This window comes from Lonchura striata, chromosome 6 (genome assembly GCF_046129695.1).
Source record: "Lonchura striata isolate bLonStr1 chromosome 6, bLonStr1.mat, whole genome shotgun sequence".
NCBI lineage: Eukaryota > Metazoa > Chordata > Aves > Passeriformes > Estrildidae > Lonchura > Lonchura striata.
The window spans coordinates 53,134,948-53,148,864 of NC_134608.1; the positions used below are offsets into that span (position 1 = coordinate 53,134,948).

The 13,917-nt window shown below is 69.6% G+C and overlaps 5 protein-coding genes across 8 annotated transcripts; 2 read left to right on the top strand and 3 right to left on the bottom strand.

Moving 5' to 3' along the window:
* Window positions 1-39: 39 nt before the first annotated feature.
* CLP1 (cleavage factor polyribonucleotide kinase subunit 1) lies at window positions 40-2,246 on the bottom strand. Its single transcript, XM_021524751.3, has 2 exons — window positions 1,555-2,246; window positions 40-853 (listed from the first exon to the last, which is right to left on the bottom strand). The coding sequence occupies exons 1-2, from the start codon at window positions 2,158-2,160 to the stop codon at window positions 182-184; spliced, it is 1,278 nt and encodes a 425-aa protein (XP_021380426.1). The 5' UTR covers window positions 2,161-2,246; the 3' UTR covers window positions 40-181.
* A 1,191-nt stretch (window positions 2,247-3,437) lies between these two features.
* YPEL4 (yippee like 4) lies at window positions 3,438-4,725 on the top strand (the record flags this gene model as incomplete). Its single annotated transcript, XM_021524749.3, has 4 exons — window positions 3,438-3,617; window positions 4,048-4,091; window positions 4,185-4,293; window positions 4,483-4,725. Coding segments are annotated over 4 exons (423 nt in total), but the record flags the coding sequence as incomplete, so codon positions are not given.
* Window positions 4,726-5,426: 701 nt separating this feature from the next.
* Window positions 5,427-9,230, bottom strand: SERPING1 (serpin family G member 1). Of its 2 annotated transcripts, none has more exons than XM_021556010.3 (9): window positions 8,940-9,230; window positions 8,357-8,426; window positions 8,100-8,169; window positions 7,527-7,998; window positions 7,304-7,441; window positions 7,016-7,219; window positions 6,737-6,879; window positions 6,214-6,433; window positions 5,427-5,674 (listed from the first exon to the last, which is right to left on the bottom strand). In XM_021556010.3, exons 3-9 carry the CDS (start codon window positions 8,166-8,168, stop codon window positions 5,433-5,435), a joined length of 1,488 nt encoding a protein of 495 aa, XP_021411685.2. In that variant the 5' UTR covers window position 8,169; window positions 8,357-8,426; window positions 8,940-9,230; the 3' UTR covers window positions 5,427-5,432. The 2 variants fall into 2 exon arrangements, with proteins under 2 accessions (XP_021411685.2, XP_021411686.2); XM_021556011.3 differs by having other exon boundaries at window positions 9,154-9,213.
* On the top strand, window positions 8,529-10,313 carry LOC110484982 (ubiquitin-conjugating enzyme E2-18 kDa). Of its 3 annotated transcripts, none has more exons than XM_021556012.3 (4): window positions 8,529-8,763; window positions 9,391-9,480; window positions 9,872-10,058; window positions 10,128-10,313. In XM_021556012.3, the coding sequence occupies exons 1-4, from the start codon at window positions 8,737-8,739 to the stop codon at window positions 10,286-10,288; spliced, it is 465 nt and encodes a 154-aa protein (XP_021411687.1). In that variant the 5' UTR covers window positions 8,529-8,736; the 3' UTR covers window positions 10,289-10,313. The 3 variants fall into 3 exon arrangements, with proteins under 3 accessions (XP_021411687.1, XP_077640439.1, XP_077640440.1); XM_077784313.1 differs by having other exon boundaries at window positions 9,391-9,450; XM_077784314.1 differs by lacking the exon at window positions 9,391-9,480 and having other exon boundaries at window positions 8,530-8,763.
* A 184-nt stretch (window positions 10,314-10,497) lies between these two features.
* Window positions 10,498-12,712, bottom strand: SMTNL1 (smoothelin like 1). Its single transcript, XM_031505118.2, has 7 exons — window positions 12,611-12,712; window positions 12,160-12,337; window positions 11,971-12,004; window positions 11,736-11,876; window positions 11,042-11,144; window positions 10,816-10,967; window positions 10,498-10,728 (listed from the first exon to the last, which is right to left on the bottom strand). The coding sequence occupies exons 1-7, from the start codon at window positions 12,710-12,712 to the stop codon at window positions 10,584-10,586; spliced, it is 855 nt and encodes a 284-aa protein (XP_031360978.2). The 3' UTR covers window positions 10,498-10,583.
* Between the last annotated feature and the right edge of the window lie 1,205 nt (window positions 12,713-13,917).

Consider the following 13,917-nt stretch of genomic DNA (forward strand, 5'->3'; position numbering starts at 1 on the left):
CTCGGGAACCCCTCCCTCAGCAGACGCTCACCAGCGGCAAAGGCTTCCAGATTTAATAGCAAACTGTACAAAAAGTATAAAACCAAAGGGTCACACCGCGCTGGGGGGACAAGGAGGGGGCTCAGGGAGGAAGAGGAGGAGAAGGAGAAGGAGGAGGCGGGGGGCACATCCCGTCCCTCCCCTACTTGAGGTCCATGAAGCGAATGTCCATGATGAGCAGGAAGTTCTTGGGGAGGGGGCGCGGAGCCGGGGACAGCACGGTGAAGACCTGGCGCTCCAGGTCCACACCGGTGACCACGATGAAGCCGGCCACGCTGGTCTCGGAGATGTTGTCGTCGGGGCTGTCGGCGGTGCTGACGCTCAGCAGGTGGTGCACCATGTCCCTCCCCGGCGTCACCGGCACCAGCTTCAGCTGGTTGTCCTCCTGCGACATTCCCAGCGGCAGGCACGAGTCCGGGATGGTGGGCGCGCCCACCTTGTAGATCTTGACGTCGGAGAACTTGACGTCGAAGGCGTGCGGGTAGAAGCAGCCGCGGAAACCGTAGAAGTACTCGCGGATGCGCTCGTCCCGGCATTCCCGGCGGAAGTCCTTGGAGCGCTCCACCACGCCGCCGGACTTGGGCAGCAGCACGGTGCGCACAAAGTGGGGCAGGTCCCGCTTGAGCTCGTTGTAGAGGCGCTCCTGGTCCAGCACCACCACCACGTCCACCTCGAAGGCGGAGGCGGCGTGCACCAGCGCCTGGTAGCCCGAGCTCTTGACCCAGCCGCAGGTGTTGATGACACAGCCGCTCACCGACGCCCGCCGGTTCACCTCGCAGCGCTGGTTGAAGACGTCGGCCAGGCACGACGTGATCTGTGGGAGGAGGAGGGGTCACACAGAGGCACCCGTGTCCCCACGCTGTCCCCAGCTCCTTCAGGACCCTCAAGGCCTCAATTCCGCACAGCCATCCAGAGCAAAATGGTGGAATTGTAGGATGGTCTAGCTTGGAATGGATCTTAAAGCCCATCCAGTTCCCTATGGCAGAGACACCTTCCACCAGACCAGGTTCCTCCCAGCCCCATCCAGCCTGGCCTTGGGCACTTCCAGGGCTGGGGCAGCCGCAGCCTCTCTAGGCAACCCTGAAGGGCCTCACCATCCTCACAGTAAAATAATTTCTTCTCATATCCAGACTAAATGTCTCCTCTCGCTGTGAACCCATTCCACCCCATCGTACCACTCCAGATCCTGACAAGAATCCCTCTCCGGCTTCCCTGCAGGCTCCCAGGATGGAAAGACTGCTCTGAAGTCAGGGCACAAACTGTCCTCCTCCAGGCTGAACTGCCGCAGCCCGTCTCCACAGAGGAAGTGCACCAGCTCCCTTCATCACCTTCGTGTCCTCCTCTGGACTCCCTCCCCACCCTGACCCGACAGCTGGGAAGGGGTGGCTGGCTGTTTTTAAAAGGCATTCTGCTGTCCCCACACAGCACCCCGGGCATTCAGACGCCCCGCAGCACAGGGAAACCCCGGGGAGTTCCGGGGCCGTGCCCAAGCCAGGCCGAGCCCGCCGTGCTCACCTTGTTGTAGAGCTTGATGTTGGTGCCGGGCGTGGTGGAGCCGAAGTGGTAGACGAGCGGGGCCTGCAGGGAGAAGCCCTCCTCCACGTCGGCCGGGCGCTCGATGTACAGCGCGCCCATGGTGCCGGGGATGGACACCGAGCCCTGCCCCACGTCCAGCTCCACGAAGGTGGGCCGGCGGCCCAGGCGCACGGCATAGTTGAGCAGCAGGCGGCACACGGTGGTCTTGCCCACGTCGGTGGGCCCCACCACCATGACGCGGGGCCCGCGCTCGTCCTCCCGCTCGGCCTGGCGCCGCATCTGCTCCAGCGCCGTGTGCGTGTTCAGGTACAGCAGCATCGGCGTATCCCGCGACACGTAGGCCACCTCGGTGCGGCCGCTGAGCTGCACGGTGCAGCCGTGCCACGTGAACACGGCCACCTTGGCGCCCGCGTCGAACGTGAACTTCTTGTTGCGGGTGAGCTCGGTGCCGAACACCTCGGCCATGCCGGTCAGCAGCTCCAGCTGCACCGTCTGCCCCGCCTCCACCTCGAACCGCAGCTCCGTCTCCCGCTCCAGCTCGAACTTGGCCACCTGCTTCTTCTCCTCGCCGCCATCGTCCGCCATGACGGCGACGCGGGGGTCCCGGGCCTGGCGTCCCCCGGCCGCAGCCGCCGCCGCGACGGAAGTGACGTCAGAGCGGCGCGCCGGGAGCGCGGGCTGCCTGGATCACGTGGGGCGCCGGGGTCACGTGGGGGAGGGGGCACGTCCTGCCCGTTCTGCGGCTAGTTTGCATCTCATTTGCATATAGCCCGCGGCCCCTCCTCGAGTTTGCATCTCATTACAGTGGGGCTCTCCCTCTCCCCCCTTCATCCCTCGGGATGAGTCCCAGGATCGTTTACATGACGTTCGCACGACATTAACGCGCACACCCGCCCCCCCCCATATACATCTCACGGCGGGGACACGGGGACATGAGGGGACAGGGGCACACGGAGGGACACTGGGGACGAGGCAGCACACGGGGACGCGGGGCGACAGGAGGCAGCGGGAGGCGCCCCGGCGGCCGCGGCCGGGCTGACGTCGGAGGGCCGGGCGGTGACGTCACGGCGGCGGTGGCGGGCGGTGACGTCACGGCCGCGGGATGAGTCACGGTGCCGTGATGCGGCTCCCGGGCACGCAGGGCCCCCCCGCGCCCGCCCCGGGGACAGCGGCAGCGGGGAGAGCGGGGAGAGCGCCGGGCGGTGAGCGGCCCCGGCCCCCGGGAAGCCACGGAACCCGGTACCCCCCATCGTGTCCCCCCGAGACCCCCGGAGCCCCGCCGAGCCCCCCGTCGTGTCCCCAGCGCTCCTGACATTGCCCCCTCCCCACGGCGATATCCCCGTCCTTCTTCACCGCCACCGCAAGTATCTCCCCAGCACCCTCCCGCCCCCCGGGGACCCTCGCCATCCCTCCCGGGACCCACAACCGACCCCGTGAGGACCCCCATCATCTCCCGTCGGGACTCCCATCATCCATTCTCCCCGCTCGGTACCCGCAGTTTTCCCCCTCAGGACCCCCATCATCTCCCCGGGGACCCCCACGCTTCGAGAAGAGACCCTAGACCCAGTTTGGGACGCCCCCTCCTCCCGCAGTCCCTCGGGTCCCCGGTGCCCCCCCCCCGGTGTCCCCGCTGCCCCGGTGTCACTCCGCTCTCAGCCAGCTCGGTTCGTGCAGCGCCCACACCTGGCACGCTGAGGAGGGGGTCCCCCCTCACCGCCCCCCTTCCTCCTTCGCAGGCCGCCCCCCTTTTCCACCTCCTTCTGCCGGGGGGCCCCGGCGGAGCTCCCCGAGCCCAGCCGGGCGGGACGGCGGCTCTGGGCGCGCTGCTGCGCTGCTTCCCCTGCGAGCGGCTGTGCGGGGGCTGCGCGGTGCCCCCCGGGGCGCTGCCCCCGGCCATGCCGCCCCCGGCCCGCCGCCGCCTGCCCGCCGCCGCCCGCCTGCCGCCGCGCACCTTCCGCAGCTACCTGCCGCGCTCGCACCGCACCTACAGCTGCGTGCACTGCCGGGCGCACCTGGCCCGCCACGAGGAGCTCATCTCCAAGGTGCCACCGCCACCCCCGCCCTCGTGTGCTGGGACAGCGGGCGTCCCTTCGCCGCGTCCCCAGAGTGCCGATTTTCCCCCCACGGTGCCCCAGGTGTCCCGCTGTGGTGTCCCCAGGGTGGTGGGTGCTCCCCCCGCGGTGTCCCGGGATGAGGACGTTCCCGCGGTGGCCAGCATTGCCCTAAGGCAGGAAGCGTCCTCCCCCTGCGATGCACGGCGCGGTGTCCTGCCGGTGCCGGGTGACCCGTATGGCGCTCCCACGGAGGTGGCCGTCCCCCGCTCAGTGTCCCCGAGCTGGCAGGTGTCCCCCGCGGTGTCCCCAGGCCGGTGTGCCGCACGGCGGCGGTGCGGCGGGATGGGAGCAGCACATGGAGGGAGGGGTGCCGGGGGACGTGGGGGACCCGCCGGTGACACTCGCCGTGTCCCCACAGTCCTTCCAGGGCAGCCACGGCCGTGCCTACCTGTTCAACTCCGTGTGAGTACCGGGGGCAGCGGGGCTGGCAGTGGGGAGGGGGAGCCCGGGGGTCCCCCCGTGCCGAGCCTGTGGGACCCGCCCCTCTCGGTGCAGGGTGAACGTGGGCTGCGGCCCGGCCGAGCAGCGCCTGCTGCTGACGGGGCTGCACTCGGTGGCCGACATCTTCTGCCAGAGCTGCAAGACCACCCTGGGCTGGAAATACGTGAGTGCCCCCCAGCTGGGACCCCCACCTGCTACGGGCACTGCCCGGGGGCCCCAACCCCAGTCTGGGCGCCCCAAGCCCTGCCCTGGGCACATCTTGGCACCCCAAGCCTTTGCTGGGGACACCCCCAAGGCCTGGGAAAGGCAACGCCCATGGGGGCACGGGGGGCTGACTCCGTGTCCCCCCCAGGAACAGGCGTTCGAGAGCAGCCAGAAGTACAAGGAGGGGAAGTTCATCATCGAGATGTCGCACATGGTGAAGGAGAACGGCTGGGACTGATGCGGGGACACAGCTGGGACTGGGGGGCACCGGGGGGCGTGCTGGGTGACCTCCTCTGTGGCACCTTCACTGTGACCCCCGGTGCCCCCTGGCTGGCACCAGCCGCGGGGGTTGCGGGGCTTTTCTAGGGCAATAAAGGCTTTTTTTTAGGAAGGTGCTGGTTGTCACCTGCCCCCCCACACTGCCACCACCCCAGCTCACCCTGGCACACAGCCTGGCACAGAGAGGGGGGTTCCTGGTGGCCCCAACCTATCCCTTCCCCTCCTCACACGCAGGAGGCGGGAGGTGGTTGGTTCATTTATTGGGACACCGAGCTGGCGGGGAAACTGAGGCACGGGAGGAGCAGGGGAGTGTGAAGGGAGAGGGGAGGGGAGGGGAGGGGAGGGGAGGGGAGGGGAGGGGAGGGGAGGGGAGGGGAGGGGAGAGGAGAGGAGAGGAGAGGAGAGGAGAGGAGAGGAGAGGAGAGGAGAGGAGAGGAGAGGAGAGGAGAGGAGAGGAGAGGAGAGGAGAGGAGAGGAGAGGAGAGGAGAGGAGAGGAGAGGAGAGGAGAGGAGAGGAGAGGAGAGGAGAGGAGAGGAGAGGAGAGGAGAGGAGAGGAGAGGAGAGGAGAGGAGAGGAGAGGAGAGGAGAGGAGAGGAGAGGAGAGGAGAGGAGAGGAGAGGAGAGGAGAGGAGAGGAGAGGAGAGAGGAAGGGTTGGAGAAAGGGAGGGAGGGAGGAAGGGAGGGACGAGGGAAGGAAGGATGGGAGGAGAGAGAGGAAAGGGGTAAAGGAGAGAGGGAAGAGGCAAGCAGGCAGAGGAGGAGGCGGGGATGGAGGGATGAGAAGAGGGAGGACAGGGACAGGAGGAGCAGAGTCAGGGCTAGGGGTCGCTGAGGCGGCCCATGAAGACGGGGAAGTCGCCGGTGTTGTGCCAGAGGACGAAGAGGAAGGGGCGCAGGGCCTCCAGCACCAGTGCCGAGCGCGCCACCGAGGTGGCCATGGCCGCCGCCGCCTCCACGCCGGCCTCGTCCAGCGCCAGCACCGCCCGGTGCCGCGCCGTGTCCACCGCGGCCGGGCCCCGCGCCAGCCCGCACAGCTCCGCGTCCAGGAACAGCCCGAAGTCTGCGGCACACGGCCTCAGCGCCACCCCCGCGGAACACGGGGACAGCGGGGGACACCCGGGACGCAGGGAACACCAAGGGGAGCCGGGGATGCAGAGAAAACCAGAGGGACGGGGCATGGAGACGCGGGGACCCGAGGGACGGCAGGGATGAGGGGACACCGGGACACAACGGGGACACTGGGTGGCGCCAGGGGACGCGCAGGGATATGGGCAGCACCGGGGAGACAGGGGATATTCGGGCCGCTGGGGATAATTTGGGGATACCGGGATGTAAGGGGATATTAGGGGCGCTGGGGGGAGCAGGGCACATCCGGGGCGTTGGGGACATGAGGGACACCAGGGACGCGGGAGTGTGAGGGGACTCAGGGGAAACAAAGGTAAGGGGATACCGGGGACATTGTGGTCTTTGGGGAACCTGGGGAAAATGACCCCCAGGGGAGAGCCAGTGACATCCTGCAGGGAGTAACGTCACCGCACAGGGAGCGATGCGGCCCCGCAGCCCAGCCAGCCCCTGAGGTGCCATCAGAGGTGTCCTTACCCATGTCGTGGACCAGAGTCACCACGTCCAGGGCGAGGTCGAGGCGCAGGCGGGGCAGGGACAGCGCGGTGGCCCGGGGTGGGGTGCGGGCCGCCCTCCGCAGCAGCGCCAGGAAGGTCGCGGGGTCCAGCGCCCGCTCCAGGGTCTCCAGAGGCTCCAGGGGCCCCCGCGGCATCAGCACCACGAGGCTCAGCCCCCCATTCAGCTCTAGCCGCCCCACCTGTGGGGCAGAACCCACCTAAGGGCCACTGCGGGGACCCCATGGACCAGCACCCCCACGGTGCCATCAGAGAGGCGCCAGCCTGCCATCCCTCAAAACCCCTGGGGAACGAGATCACAGCCTGTGCCCCTTTCAGTGCCAGGGGAGTGACATCAGCCTGGCATCCTCCCTGAGTGCCGCAGGAGTTATATCACAGCCTGCCATTCCTCCTTAGTGCCGCTGGAGTGACATCATGCCATTATCCCCCCAGCAGTGATCCCCCAGACCCCCAGCACCTGGTGGCCGGTCCCGGCCAAGGGCTACCTGGACCTGCAGGCGGGGGTCAGTGAAGGAGGCCACCGGGTACTTGGCGCTGGTCATGGTGGGCACCTTGCGGGGGCGGTGCCCGGGCCGCAGGAAGGGCAGCAGCACGGTCTTCTTGCGGTCCAGCGGCGTCCGCCAGGCGGCTGTGGGGACACGGCACCGCGGCTGGGGCCGGGGACACCGGGGGCGGCGGCACCGGGGCGGCCTCAGCCCCGCGCCCCATGCCCGGGGGATGCCCCGGGGGTGCCCGGGGATGCCCGGGGGGTGGCGGGGCCGTACCGCGCAGGTGGACGGCGCTGAGCAGCAGCAGGCTGGGCTCGGGGGGCAGCGTGGACAGCAGCGAGGGCAGCAGCCCATTGCTGGCCTCCCGCACCCAGGCGTTGATGCGCTGCAGGTCCAGGCTCTCGTTGCCGCTCAGGGCGTACGGGCGGGCGCCGTAGAAGCGCAGGGAGTCGTTGAGGAAGCGGGGCCGGAGCTGCAGTTCTGTGGAGTGGCACGGTGGTCCCGGTGTTACTCCGGGTGCCCAGCGGGCAGCGGCACCCCATCGACACCCGGTGCCTGCCTTACCTGGGTGGTGGAAGATCTGGGCGGCCGAGAAGAGGCCTGGCGCGCTGGCCAGCTGCTGCAGGGCGCCGTGCACACAGCGAAGCCCCTGCGGGTACGCCAGGAGGGCGGCCAGACGCTCCTGGGTTTCTCCGCGGGCGCCTGCGGGCACAGGGGAAGCTCAGCGAGGTGCCCCGGCTGGGACAGCGGTGACACGGCGGTGCCATGCCCGCGGGCGGCCCCTCACCCAGCAGCAGGTGCGAGAGCCCCACGGCGACGTTGATGGGGGAGAAGAGCAGGTTGGCGTCGGGCTGGGCAGTCTCTGCCATGCGCTGGTAGAAGCGGAGGGCAAAGGTGACCAGAGCCTCGGCCACGGCAGCCCGCTGCTCCCCCGTGGGCTCCCCGCAGGTGTCGGTCGGCTCCTCATCCCCAGGGCACGGCGGGACGCTGGTGCCAGGTGTGGGCACTGCCGTGGTCCCGTTGGCTGAGGTGTCCAGCTCCTCCAGTGCCCCCTCCGGCGCTGTGGGGCTGGGGGCATCTGTGGCACCCCAGCCAGGCAGCCCCTCAGGGTGAGTGCTGGGGGTGGGCACGGGCAGCACGGTGGTCCCCACGTCCTGCAAGGGAGCTGGGGTACGAGCGGGGAGCACAGGGGGCACAGGCGGTGTTGGTGACTCTCTGAGCAGTGTCATCCAGCTGGGAGAGGCCTCCAGAGTGAGCACCTGGGCACAGGGATTTGTGTGACGGGGACATGGGGCACCCGGATGAGGCCGTATAGAGGGGTGTTGGGCACAGGGAGCCCCTGTCCCTGGGCCATACTTACCGGGGTGACAGTGACCGTGGCTGTGGCTACTAGCCATGCCAGAGGCAGCCAGAGTGTCTTGGTGGGCATGCTGGTGGGAGGGCACAGGTCAAGGGCAGGAGAGACACCCAGCATCCCCCACCCCGGCACCCCGCACCCCCACTCCCCGCACCACCCGTACTCCCCACCCCGTGCAGCCCAACCCCGGGGTGCCCCCGCTCTGACCCCCCCGGGGCACCGGCTGTGGGGGGTGGGAGGAGGCAGCACCCCGGGCCCACCTGGGTGCCCGGCGGGTCAGTTCCTGCGTGTCCAGCGGGCGCCGGCAGATCTGGCCGGGTCCGACCCTGCCTGGTTAAAAATTAAGGAGGTTCCCGTAAATCAGCCGGGACACGGCCAGAGATGCGGGGGCGGGCAGGGGGGTGTGGAGGCAGCCGGGACGCGGCCCCCCGTCCCGTTTTGCTCCCGTCAGCCACCGGTCTGCGCGGGGTTCCGGCTTTCTGTCACCCACCGCCCCCGGGACCCCCGCGGTGACGGGGCTCGCCGGCCGACCCCGGCCAATCTGTCCCCCCACCCGTGCCGGGGGCGCGGCCGCAGAACCTGGTCCCGCCCGCCCAGGGGCGGGACCCCACGGACCCCATCCCCGTGGCACCGGGCACTGATGACCATGGCCGGGCGGATCGCCAAGGTGGGCACCGGGACGAGACCAGGACTCCGGCGCCGCTGCGGTACCGGCGCGGGGGTCCTGGTGTCCGCACCGGAGCGGCGGCCGGGGGGAGCCGAGCTCGCGGTGCGGGGGTCCCGGTACCGGGGTGTGAAAGGGGGTTCTGGGGAGTATTAGTGCCAGTGCGAGGATACCGGTACCGGGGTGCGGGAGAGGACGTGCTGAGAGGTGTCGGTGTCCGGTGAGGGGGTCCCGGTACCGGGGAGAGACAGTGCTGGGGGTGTCAGTGCCTGTGCGGGGGTTCCGGTGGCGGGGTGCGAGAGAAGCCGTGGTCCCGGTACCGGGGAGAGGCAGTGCTGGGGGTGTCAGTGCCTGTGCGGGGGTTCCGGTGGCGGCGTGTGAGGGAAGCAGTACCGGGGTGTCAGTCTCCGGTGCGGGGTTGACAAACACCCCTGCACGTTTCAGTTTCGTTTCCCCGGCGGGGCGGCCCCACCCGGGGGTGTGTCCAGGGCGCCGGTAATTAAACCCTGCCTATTAAGGCGCGGCCTGCGGGCGGCTCTGCCCAGAGGCGCGTCCCGGGTGGAGGATTAACCTATGGAGGCGTCTCTCGGGACACACCTCCGCCCTCACCTGCCCCACCCCTTCCCGCAGGAGCTGGAGGAGGCGCGGCGCTGGGAGGGGGCCCGCGACGTGCGGCCGCTGGACGGAAACGTGCGGCGCTGGGGGGGGCTCTTGCTGCCCGTGCGTGGGGAGAGGGCACGGGGGGACGTGGGGGCACGGGGGAATGCGGGGAATCCTGGGGAGCAGGGGCCGAGGACGTCCCCTGCGCATGGGGGACATGCGGGCTTGAGGAAGGATGTGCCCCTGCGGGCATGGGAGGGACTGGGGGTGACCCTTGGGACGGGCCTGTCGCACTGAGTGAGGGTCCCCCTCAGGGCAGAACTGGGGAGGGGCCCTCTGAGGACGCTGCGGGTCCTGGGCTGGGGACACTGGGGGGAGGTTCCCCTCCTGAGGGGCTCGGGGTGGCACCGGGGAGTCTCTGCGTTGGGCACTGGGTATCAGGGCTGGACAGGGCTCCCACCGCGATGGACGCTGTGGCAGAGGGGGCTGAGGTGCCCCCATATCCCGGCAGAACAACCCCCCATACAACACGGGCGCCTTCCGCTTCGAGCTGACCTTCTCTCCCAACCACCCTCTGGAGCCCCCCTGCGCCACCCTCCGCACCCCCATCTACCACCCCAGCGTGGACCTGGAGGGCCGCGTCTGCCAGCCCCTCACCACCGACGAGCACTGGGAGCCCACCACCCGCGCCATCCAAGGTGGGCACCGCGGGGACAGGGGCACAGGGCAGGGGGGTGCGTGCCCGTCTGACCCCCCTGCCCCTGCAGTGCTCCAGGACCTGCTGCTGCAGCTGGACAGCCCCGACCCCCAGCGGGTGCTGCGGCCGAAGGTGGCCCGTGAGCTGCAGGAGCGCCCCGAGCAGTTCCAGCGTCGGGCAGAGGAACACGCCCGGCTCCACGCCGAGCCGCGCCCCGACCCCCACGCATAAAGCAATAAATTCTCTCCATCACCTGCTCTGGCTCCGTGGTGCCTCACTGGGAAAGTGGGGGGGCTCCAGGAGTTGCTGCCCTCCACGTGCCAGCCCTGCGGGATGTCACCCTCCTGGTGGCAGAGCCAGGGCTGTGCCCCAACCTGGTGACAATGCCCAGACACTCGCTTGGTGCCAGCGTTCCTCCCTCCAGAGACGAAGCCACCACCTCCTGGAACCATGGCCTTTACTGCTGGGGGACAGAGCAGGGGACGAGGAGGGGGATGGTTCAGGCGGGGGGCTGTGAGGGACCCTCTCAGCGCTTCTTGGTCTTCACGAGCCCTTTGGCCACCAGGCAGCGGTACAGCTCCTGCACGTACGTGTACACACACTTGGCGTCGGGCACCGGCAGCCGCACCATGTCCTCCACCTCCAGCAGGGGGGCACAGCCCGCCCGCTCCCTGCGGGAAGGGACACAGCGGTCACCGGGGCCGGGGGTGGCCGGGGGTGGCCGGGGGCACCGAGGGGCCGGGGCTGCGCTCACGCACTCGGCAGTGGCGAAGGCCAGGGCGAAGTTGTCCCGGCGGGAGTTGGGCTCCAGGGCGGCGAAGTCGAAGGCGTCGGGGAAGAAGCTGTGCAGGAGCGCGCAGAAGGCCAGGCCGCTGCCCCAGCTCCCCGAAAAGTTCTGCACGTCCACGTGCTGCGCAGACAGGGGTGTCAGGCCACGCCCGGACCCCCCACCGGACCCTCCTGCCGCCCCCCAGATGCACTCACCGGGTACCCACGGGTGCGGGCGCGGCACCACTCCAGCAGCATCATCTTGACCGTGGCAGCCCCCCCTGAGCGCCGCAGGTGTGGGGCTGGGCCCTTGGCAGCCCTGGGGAGACCTGGGCTGTGGGATCCCCACACCCCACCGTCCCTCATAGGGACCCCAGCCCCTCTGTGACCCCGTGGCTTTGGACCCCCAACGCCCCACTTGCCCCATGGTCACACAGCCCCCCCTGTCCCACCCCCCCACAGTGCTCTATGGACCCCCCATTCCTCCCTGTACCCCTCATTGCCCCATGCCCCCCGATATCCCGTGTCCCATACCCTCCCTCATTGCCTCATGCCCCCCGATATCCCGTGTCCCATACCCTCCCTCATTGCCCCATGCCCCCCAATATCCCGTGTCCCATGCCCTCCCTCACTGCCCCATGTTCCCCCTGTACCACCATTGCCCCTCAGACCCCCAGTTCCCTTATGACTCCATTGCCCTGTGCCCCCAATACTGCCACTCTCCCATGCCCCTGCCATGCCCCCCAATTTCCCCTGTCCCTCCCATTGCCTCATGACCTTCCAACACCCCCACTACTCCATGACCCATCCATCTCACTGTCCCTGGCTGTCCTACAGCCCCCACAAGACCCCAGGTCCCCCATTCCCTCAATGCCTCTCCTGCCCCCCCACAGGGCCAGGCCCTCCTCACCCTCCAAACTTCTCCAGGATGGCGCTGCGCCCCTGTGCCCGGGTCCCCACTCGTGGCCGTCCCCCTGCTCCCTCCAGCCTCAGCCTCTGTCCCGCTGAACCGGGGGCTGCCTTGTCCCGCGTCCCCCCTGCTGGAGCACCCCTGCAGACACACACGGGTGGGACAGCCATGAGCAGGAGGCTGTGGGGGGCCATCCCTGCCGTGGGGTACTGGGATGCCACCTGTGGGGACACACCTCTTGCTGCCCCCCGTGTCCTCGGCAGTGCCAGCTGCAAGGAGAGAGGAGGGGTCAGAGGGTGGAAGAGGGCACCCACACCCCCCTGGCACCTCTGGGGCTCAAGGTCCCCTCCCAAGAGGAGGATGGACACTGTGGGGCAGCAGTGACCCCAGAACACTTGGGTGCCATCGCCCAAATGTCTCTTACCTGTGGGGGACGCTGGGGATGCTGGGGACACAGGGGACATAGGGGATGTGGGAGATATAGGGGACATGGGGGACGTAGGGGACGTGGGGGACGTGGGGCTGGTGGCCCCCTCTGGGGATGAGCAGGGAGGGAACTCAGGCCACAGCTCATCGTCCTCGTCCTGAAGCCAAGTGGGTTCCTGTAAGGAACAGGCAGGGTGGCACTGCCAGCACGGTCAGTGTCACTCACACAATGTCCCTGGCACAGTCATCCTGGCCCTGGCACTCTCACCCTGCCCCAGTAAAGTCAACTCTGTCCCCATCTGTACCGCAGCTGCCCTCCCCACCACCTCCTGCCCCGGTTGTGCCGCCACCTCCCTTCCAGCCCCTCCTCACCTTTTGACGCCGGGTGTTGCCAGTTGCTGCCGGGGCCGCTTTTCCCTCGGTACCCTCCTCGGTCCCCTCCTCGGTACCCGCTCCGGTGCCCCCGGCTGTCCCTGCCTCGGCATCACCACCACCATCCCCGGCCTCTCCGGCATCGTCCCCGGCACCCCTGGGTGCTTCTGCCCCGCCATCCCCGGCAGCCTCTCCCCCCGCGCACCTCCCTGAGCCCCCCGTATCCTCCCCTTCACCCCCCGTGTTCTTCCCTTCACCCCCCGTGTCCCCCGCATCGCCCCCCGCTTCCCGAGCTTCCTCCCCATCCCGGGGAGCCGTCGCCTCCCCGCTGCTCTCCCCCGGCCCCGCGGCGGGGTCAGAGGGGGTGTCCGGAGTGGGGCTACTGGGGGTGGGGGTGCCGGGGGTGGGCGTGCCGGGGGTGGGGGTCTCCGAGGTGGGGGTGCTCGCGGTGGGGGTGTCCGAGGTGGGGGTCTCAGCGTCTCCCAGAGCCTCCATGTTGCTGCGGTCACTGCTGCAGGGGCACAGGGCTCGATGACGCCGTGGGCTTGCCCGTGCCCCCCATAGCCCCCCAGGCCGGCTAACCCCCCTCCTGCCCCTGCCCCCACGCCCTCCTCCAGCCCCGGCACTCCCACATTGGGCACCCCAGTTACCCCACCCCGACTCCCCCATGCCCCGTCCCGGCACCGCCACAGCACAGCCCGGTCCCTTCACGTCTTCCTGCAGCCCCCCACGCCCCAAACCAGCCCTCCCACTGCCCTCATGCCCCGTGTCAACACCCCTGTGCTCCCTCCTGCCCCCGTGTCCCATCTCGACCACCCATATCTCATCCCGGCACCGGCACGTCCCTCTCCCGGCCCCTCGTGTCTTCTCCGTGCCCTCCGGTTCCCGCTGCCGGCCCCCTATAACCCGTTCCCGGTCTCCCTTGCTGCCCGCCGGTCTCCTGCCCGGTGCCCCCCAGCCCGCAGGCTCCCGGCCGCTCCCGTTCCACCCCCGCCTGGCGTGGCCCCGTTGTTCCCGGAATCCCCCGGAGCCCCTCGGCCCGTACCCTCCGGCTGCTGCCGCTCCGCCGCCCCTGCTGCGCCCCAGCCCCCCCGCCCGGCGCTATTTTTACCCGGCGGGGGCAGGTGCCGCCTTCACTCACCGCCCACCCGCGGGGCACGCGTGGGGCCGGGCCGGACACCCGGCCATGGCTGGGGCGGGGGGACAGTCCCATAGCCCCACCCGGACAGCGGCGACACCCCAAAGCAGCCACCGGGTGGGGACCGAACCGTGCCACCCGAGGGGCACAGAGGACACGGACGCCCTGGGCAGGGACAGGGAGACTTGGGGGTCACAGGCAGACGGACGAGGGGGGGAACACAGACACGCGGGGGACACGCGGGGG